The sequence below is a fragment of the Nannospalax galili genome, unplaced genomic scaffold (assembly GCF_000622305.1).
Source record: "Nannospalax galili isolate Female #2095 unplaced genomic scaffold, S.galili_v1.0 scaffold87, whole genome shotgun sequence".
In the NCBI taxonomy this organism is placed as follows: Eukaryota; Metazoa; Chordata; class Mammalia; order Rodentia; family Spalacidae; genus Nannospalax; species Nannospalax galili.
This window is the reverse complement of record NW_008360320.1, coordinates 1,399,475-1,408,040: the sequence shown is the minus strand read 5'-3', so window position 1 is coordinate 1,408,040 and position 8,566 is coordinate 1,399,475. Positions and strand designations below refer to the sequence as shown.

The 8,566-nt window shown below is 44.4% G+C and overlaps 1 protein-coding gene across 1 annotated transcript in view; it reads right to left on the bottom strand.

Moving 5' to 3' along the window:
• Rnd3 (Rho family GTPase 3) overlaps nt 1–8,566 on the bottom strand; it is a 17,285-nt gene that overhangs the window by 8,047 nt on the left and 672 nt on the right. The window contains exon 3 of the mRNA XM_029559709.1: nt 8,086–8,173. Coding sequence (XP_029415569.1) covers nt 8,086–8,173 — 88 coding nt within the window. The remainder of the gene's footprint in view (nt 1–8,085; nt 8,174–8,566) is intronic.

Sequence of the window (8,566 nt, the reverse complement as noted above, 5' to 3'; positions counted from 1 at the left end):
GATATCTCTGTATTTGTGGATACGTTAAGATTAAAAAATGATTTTCCTGGAAAAAAACTTGCCTCCATTTTTTCAGAGCAAGAAAAAGTGAACTATAAAATTGCAGGATCATCCTACTAGGAGGGTCTAACAGTTCATACAATGAGATGGACCTTTGAATTCTCCCCTGTTCTTCCCTCTAGGGTCCTGTGACCACACAAAAGAAGTACGAAGCTTCAGAGAGGGCTGGTCACCACAGGCATGTGTGGATGACTCAGGGGAAAGGGAAGGGCAGAGGAATCCTAGGAATGTCCTATCAACCAGAAGCAGTGGGGAGACCAAAGTGACACCAAAAGAAGGTGCAGATGGTGGGCCCAGAAAGGGAGAGAACCATCAATGCCTGCCCCTACCCTGCCAGAGAAGTCCCAGGACACTCTAGGAAGCCAAGCTGTCAGAAAAATTAATTTCTATAGTTTTGTTGTTAAGGTGTACATGAAAAGCTTACAAGGTGTGACCAATATAACACAAGACACAGCTCAACATTTTTTACTGTGTGTGCAAGCCTTAAAGTTAAGTGCAGTACATAGTAGGTTCTGATATGCATTCACTCCATACTCTCATGCCTAACTGTGTACTTAAAGCCCAAAAAATCTAGGTACTAAACTTTGCTCGTCAAATAAAACTTTTTCTTGGCATGTGGATGGGCATCATCAGCCCAGCATTTCTCTTACATTTTGTGAAACTTTAAGGATGCTGCACAGTTCTTTAAGCCCTTTCTAAATAACCTACCAGACTTCCATGGGAAAGCAGCAGCTAATCCAACAGTATAAAGAACTAAACCATATGCAACATGTGTGCCCCCCAAAAAATAAGAAAAAAAAAAAAAAACCTGAAGGGCTTTGCTCAGGCATAGATCAGAAGGAATAGGGATGTTTTAGGGGCTCATAGTTGCTTAAGTTTGGCAAGCATCAGCAAAGTTCTAAAAGACTTTTAAGATTGCAGGTCTCCCCATCTTTGTCTTCAAGATCATTAATTTTGGGTGAGAGCAAAATTTCCAGCCCAAGAATAGACACAAAGTGCCTCACCCAGAAACTAATTCTTCAGACACATACCTGCCTGCTGAAGTCACTCTTCTACAGAGATACAACACACCATATATGTACATAATTAAATGTATATGTAAGAAGATTCATGCCTAAATGGGAGGCTTTGTGGACCTTCTGCAAAACCAGTTCAAACACTGAGGCTTTAGAAGAATCTGAAAACTGAAAATCCTTCTGGTTGAATATTCTAAATGTGTAACTTCTTACACGTGAACTTAACCGAAGAGTTGTCCCATTAGAAATCCCTCTTAAGTTAGGAACACTGAGTATTTTTAGTATTAAAAAGTGTAACAAGTTTTGGTGTTTTCAGTGGCCTCCAAGAACACAAGTGTAGCCAACAGCATGAGTTCCCAGCACACAGAGCATTTCCTCACGCATCACTAAGCAGAATGACAGGCGCTTTAACCAACTAAGCCATGGAGCCACGTAGCAGAATGAGCTTTAGATGGGCGGAAGGCTCAGGAATGCGAGTCGTGTCTGGGCAGAACCTTCACACTGTGTCTCCACAGAAGTGTCTGTTTAATGCTTCCCAAATGTCTGCATTACAAATACCATGTCCCCAAACATGCCACCACCACCAGGCCCAGGAAGAGTATTTTGTTTGTTTCTTCTGCAGAATTGGACTATTAGAAATCATGAAGCCATCTTATGAAAACTTGTGGAGTTATGTGTTTTTATAAAAATTGAATTAGTGTTTTCCATTTCTGGGTGTTGTGTAAAGATCTGCAGTTGGTTATAAAGTCAGATAGGGAGAAACAGCATTGCCATTTGGGGGCTTTAAATAAATTGTCTTAAAATCATAATCTTGAGATATTCAAAAATATATAAGAATACTAATATTTTCATGACAGTGGAAATATGGTGAATCATAGAGCTTGAGGGAGTGAGGTTACACAGATGATTTTCAAAAATTCGCTTAATCATTCATTTCAGATTGAAGCTATTATGCTTCGTGTTAGCATAAAGTCCCTCAAGGGAATTCGGATCTTCACAGACTATACCATCAGCCTCGTGCTTCAAAACCAATGTGCACACCTGGTCACACTTTCAGAGCAGCTTGCATTCCATGTCAGTGAAGTTCGAGTTTTGCCAAAAGGGGCTCTTTGAATGTTGCCAATACGTCGTAACTAAGAAGACACATCAAGGATATCAGAAAATGACCCAGGCTCAGCTGATACATTTGGCACAGCCCACGACGCACCACAAATTAAACTGCGACATTATTGGTCCACGGTGCCCTATTTCCATGCAAAAGAACTATATTAGTGAGGAAACACCTGGTTATTTCAGGGGCATCAGAATGACCAATCTGGACACCTCAATGAAATGTGAAACTTAGGAAGAACCAGACTGGACAACACTAGCACTAAATGGGTTTTAAAAAATCTAGAGACAGACGAAGATTTGCAGATTCACGGTTCCTGTTCCTCTTTGGGGATGGTTCATGGTTGAATAGAAAAGATTGCATGGTAGGCCAATTTCCATATGCACTTTTATGTGTTGGTTACTGGAAGCTACCAACCAAGCTGTCTGTTCCGTCTTGGTCCACATCTCTTAAGACTGAAATCTCAGTTTAAAAACTGAGCCTCATTTTGAAATCTTAAGGTACTTACTAGGAATCTTAAAAGACTTTGTGAAATATCTGGTTTTGTGCAATTGCTCTGTTAGTCACATCAGAAACATCCATACCTTCTTGAACTGTTTATAAATTCTTACCCTATCCATTTCTCTAAGAAGGCTTACTTGGAAATCTCAATTTTGAGGATCTTGCCTTTCCTGGTAACCATTAAATATAAGCATGTTTTCAAGTATGTAAGGATTTTAAAGACTTCAAAAGAAGTTAGTCAGCTTCTAGAGGAGGAGAGGAATCATGGAGATTCAGGGAAAGGGAAGCCCACAGTCAGGAGCATGGATTCATGTAGCCTTCAATAACTCTTGGGTCTTGCTGCTAGCTGAATCTAGCTTTCCCCCTTCCAGGCTCACCCTCTAACAGCCAAGACAAGGAAATGTTTCCATGCTCTCCTGTTTGTCCTAATAGTATTCAAAAGATGCCTTGGAAAGGATTCCTCACCCTGTTTAAGTTCAAGTTAACTGACAATTCTTCCCAGTTAGACCTCTGAAACTTAATCTAGGCTCTTCATCTGATTTCTTACTTTACCTTGGACAAAGTCAATGTATTTTAAATTGTATATTCACCCACATTTTCAATAGTTTTGTTGTACCACCCTAACTGGACTGAGTACACTGAGGGCAGAAACTGCTCCTGCCCAGTGTACCACTGTACCATTCCACCCCCTGCCCACAGCACCAGCAGTGTTTGCTGACAGCATGCCCTTAATATCAGTTTACTAGTTTTGTAATCATATCTTTAAGCCTTACACTAATGTGTTCATTTATACTTTAAATCATAAATAAGAGACCAGTGATGTCTTTTTAAGCTGCTTTTCTTGATTAATTATACACTAATTTCTAAAACTGCTGAAACATCTCCATTATGCTGAGGAATATTTTACTAGGACACTTTTATCACCAAAACCAGCCTTCAAATTTGATATGAAGGCTATAAATATAACACTGTGGTCAGATTTATGCTTATGTAGGATATTGTCCTCAATGCAAAGTGATAAGGTAACTAAGATTTTTCCTTCTTCTCTATTCCTTTAAATATACAATGCAAAGACTATTACATTCTGTGCTAATAATTTGAGAAACTAATACAGGAAGTGCTGGCTTGAACACCCATAGCCTAAAAGAAGTTTGTATCATGGCAAGATTCAAAAGAGTGTTCATGGGCCAGCAGCACAGTTATTACAGGGAATCTGAGCAGCTGAACTGAATATTTTAAAACTAATAATCCGCCTTAAATAAAATGTGCATTAACTTGCCTTAGTTAAAAGCTGGCACGAATGACTATTACTCCCTAAATCATGTGTGCTGAAATTATACTGCAATCAAGTTTCCTAGGAACAGATATGGTGATCTTTAAATGACTAAGTTTCTATTATTAGTAGGCATTTGGCTTCATGCTACAAATTGCTTCTACACTTGGCAAATATGGCAGATTTTGAAGCACAAACTATGAGAATTACTTTGGCCTTACTGATCATTTTAAAGTCCAAACTATTATCCTTTTTGTATAGAAACTCATCTGGAGAATCTGAAAATCTTGCAGAGCATTTCTATAGCTATTAATAAAATTACTCATTTTACAATAAAAATATTTCTCTGTAAAATAAGGAAAATATGGGCCCCAAACTACCTTTAAATATCTCCCATTGGCAGATGACTTCCATGACACTTGTTAAAAAGGTCGTAACTTTGGAAAACTTTTAAGTAGCCACAAGAAATCAGCTGCTACTTGTGGTTGCTTTAATGGCTGAGCACTTGAGGAAGACAAGGAAACTGTCCATCCCTGCCCCCAGAGGCTCTAGAGGCTCTCCAAGACTCTGGGGTAGCCTCATAAAGAAACACATGGGCAACCAGGTGAAACAAGGCCTTAAGAGTTCAAGAATTAGACTATAAGAGGGGCCTGGTAGGCTGGCAGCAAGATAGCAGTGCATCCTCAGGCCTAGTGACCTGTTTATAGTAGGTATCAGAAAAAGGAAGCAGAGGAGAAAGAAAGGAAATGTTGTAGTGCCTGGGCCTCAAAAGTGAGAAGTGAATAATTTCCTTTTCTCATATCCTGCTTCCACGTGCTATCCAAATTGGCTGTTTTGCTTATGTGTGATCATATGACTCATATGACTGCCTCCAGGAAAGCAGACCCCTTAGGAATTGTGGTTCTCACAGGGAGTGCGAATATGAGACGACATGCTTGTTTCCTAAAAGGCTGCTTATGTCGAAAGGTTGAATAGGACAGCAATGCCACCCAAGGCACCACGTTTTTCTCTCTATATATATCTAATTTTCTCCATATAAATCTCTTTCACACAGTCTAGGAAGAGAATACAAAATGACATTTAGGACTTTATGCTCTTGGCTTGGATCTTGTCTCCAGAGATAAGCTGATAGCAGGTGGGAAAAATCAAGTGTACGAAGAAGCATAGGGTATGTGCAATTATTTTACACCTGAACTAAACAAATGTCTTTGTGGGCAAAGAACATGTCAAACAATAGTTTTAAAAAATCTTGTTCAGAAGTTGACAGGACAAGCTTGGGGTGAATTAAGAAAAGCGTTAAATATATTAGAAACCAGTAGTTGCTAATGCAATGGTTCCTCCTAAAAGCATTTGAATCGTGAAAGTCAATCCACTTTTGGCGGAAACAGGTTATTCTTAGAATCTAAGCATGTTTGGTAACTGTGTTTAATTAACTAACATCTCACCTCACAAACAACATAATGGAATTCCAAATCTTCCCTTATGTCTCTTTTCTGCTTGTATAAATCTAAATTCTAAGATTTCTCTTTTCTGCTTGTATAAATCTAAACTCTAAGATTTCATAACTGGATAATTTTGCAGTGCAATATTTTGGCAATCAAGTTTTCAAACCTTTATAATTTTGCATAAATAAGTATAGGTTTTTCTTTCACTAAATAAAAATACAGATAATTATTCCACTATTGATTTCATTTCAGGTGATTTTCTTTAACTTGATGAAAAGCAGTACTTATGAAGTTGCTAACCTTAAGGCACTAATAAATGTCAGAAACCTCACTCATCTCCTTGGAAACTATGCATAGCCTTATTAATTTGCTCATTCCTCAGGTTTTATTGGGTGACTACTGTGTGCAGGGCATTCTGCTGTATGTGCAGAGTCCATGAACTAACTATATACAGTTTTGATTAATGCTTGAGAAATAGATGAAGTGATAGTCACATTGGCTTCCGATCGATCATAAACTGTTCGTATTTATTTATTTGCTAGCTTTTGAAAAGCATGTGCCTTTTCTCTCCTAACAGGGGAGGGGTGGCAATTTTGCCCCTTGGGCACCTAATCTAAAATCTCTGTTGGTGGTCTTGTGACTCTGGAGTTTGAGACTGGGATGTAGAATCCAGCATTCCTGAGCTCACCCATCCCCCTCCTTATCCAAATAGTCTCATTCCTGAATCCACCAGGAAGCCTGGCTCAGTCCAGAATCTGGCTTCGTTTGCAGGCTTTGAGAGCCCCAATCCGGGATGCCAGATCACCGAGACTGGGAACTGAAACTAACCAACATCCTGGGAAACACAAAGATCCGCCTGTCCAGTATGCTAAAGCCAAGAAGTAGGCAGCCTGGAGAGATCTCCCACATTACCCAGCTTGGTGTCTTCTTTTCACAGATGATGAAAATGAGATCCAGGGTGATAGAGGATTTGCACACAGAAATGGTAACCAAGAGCTAAGATCTAAACGCAGCTTTGCATCAAAGACTGGATCAGACCCTCTGCTCCACCTCACGTCTAAATAATTCTTATCAAGCATGGAGTCCAAACTGGACTCGGTAGGAGAGTGGGCGTACTGGTACTAATTGTTCCACCAGCTAGGTCCTGTTTACTAGGCATAACAATTACCATGATACGACTGAGACTTGGAACTTAATAAAATACTAGGCTATGTAATAACTCTGATGATAGAAACTACTGAAACAAATCACTACAATAACACTTTCTCTAGTGTGTAGTCTTTGAATCCCAACGCAAAACACTAAACACCCTTGGAGCAGCTCAAGGAAGAGTCTGACTCTCCCGGGAGAAACTAGATCCATCCCTCTAGCTGCAGCTGTAGAGTGTCTGGCACGGACCGTGAGAGGCGCTCGTGCGAGACTTCCCTCTAGCCTTTGTGCTCGGCCTGCCTCTGGCAACCTAATCAGTCTGGCCCCTTCCTCCCGCTGCCTAAGTCCCCCAAGCGCCTCAGAGGTTCCAGAGGTTTCTGCCCAGGGTGTGGGAAGCTCAGGAAGCTCCTCCACGAGGCCACTCCCAGCTGAGCGCGGCTCCACCTCGGGGCCACCCGCCTGACAGCAATTCGGCGTGTTGGCGCTTGTGCGCGCCTCCTCGCCAGTTTCGCCCAGATCTGCCTCAGTGCACCAGCAGTCCATTCCCTGCGCGCACAGGTCTTTCCCTTTCCTCCCGGTGGCTCCAGCTCCTAGTCTCTGCAAAGAGCAGGCGCTTTTCAAGGGCGCCACTGAGCCAGGGCTGGGAGAGCCTGGGTCCTAGGGGTGCTCTGCTCCCACTGTCCCTGCCCCTGCAGCCGAGGCTGCAAGCCTTCCCACCCGCGGAGACCTGACCCTCCCCACCACGGTGCGCCAAGGAGGTGGGTGGGCGCCTGGGAAGGCAATAACCGGGCCTTGAACCGCAGACCTTTAGACAGAACCCACCACGGCGCCAATAATTCAAGTAGATAAGAAGGTCAAAGGCGAGTGGTGCTGCCCCCGGCATCGCGGGCGGGCGGAGGATGATGCAATTGGGATGTGGGCCGGCGTGCTGCGAGAGTGGGCTCCGCGTGATCCCTGGGTGGGCGCTGAGGAGGCCCGGCGCGGGTGGCTCGGAGGCTGTGGGGGCCGGGCGGTGTGGGTTCTTGCTGCCCGCGCCAGCGCATTCCTGACGGTAGGCGTCACGGGTCGGCGGCCACTACTTCACCCAACTCTCCCCAAGCGTGGAATCCGCACGCAACCGGGTCGCTCCGGGGGCTTGGGGATCCTCTGCCAGCTCGGCAGCCTGTGCCCCCGACGCGCGGCCAGATGGCTGGTGACACCCACGAAGGGGCCTCCAAGAGCCGGCAGACTCCAAGCGGCTCGGCCCTTGCACCCCGCCACCCTGGCGGCCAAGGCATGGCCCCGAAGCACCGCCAGCAGCAGCCACGCGGCCACTGGCGGCTCCTCCCGCAGGTCACCTCCTGGCACACAGCGTCCTCCTCTGAGCACCACCCTCCATCCCCTCTGTGATCCCTGCCCCTGCCCAGAAAGACTAAAAAATTTCCCGAGGCCGGGGCCGTGGGAATCCCTCGGAGGGGCCACCTTAGTGGACCACCGGGTCCCGCGCCAGTCGCCGCTGCCAGCCCGCCCCAGCGCCACGCATACTCTTACCCGAAGTGTCCCACAGGCTCAACTCTATTCTTTGTGTGTCGATTTCAAAACTGGCAGTGTAATTCTCAAACACCGTAGGGACATAATTCTGGACAAACCAAAAGGACAGAAAAGGAAGAAAAGGGGGTAAAGAGATTATTAAAAATACGAAGCCATCGAACACGTTAAAAATAAAAAAAATTTATTTAAAAAACCGCTTTCTCTAGCCCCCAGTTGAAAAAACAAACCCGCACACATCCTAATCCCGCACTCTCAGCCCGCCGGCCCCCAGAACCCAGCCGGCACTCGCTCCCTGGCACCGGAAGCTGCAAGTTTCAGGAGCTGAGCGCCCAGAGCTGGCGCATCCCAGCCGCGACAGGCTTCCAGGACGCTTGTCCTTCACGGCAGTGTGGCGGGGCCAGTAGGACAGCGTGAGAAAGACTTTCAGAAGGAGCAATGGGTGAAGGAGGAAAGCGAGTCGGCGCTCACTTCCAGACTGGGG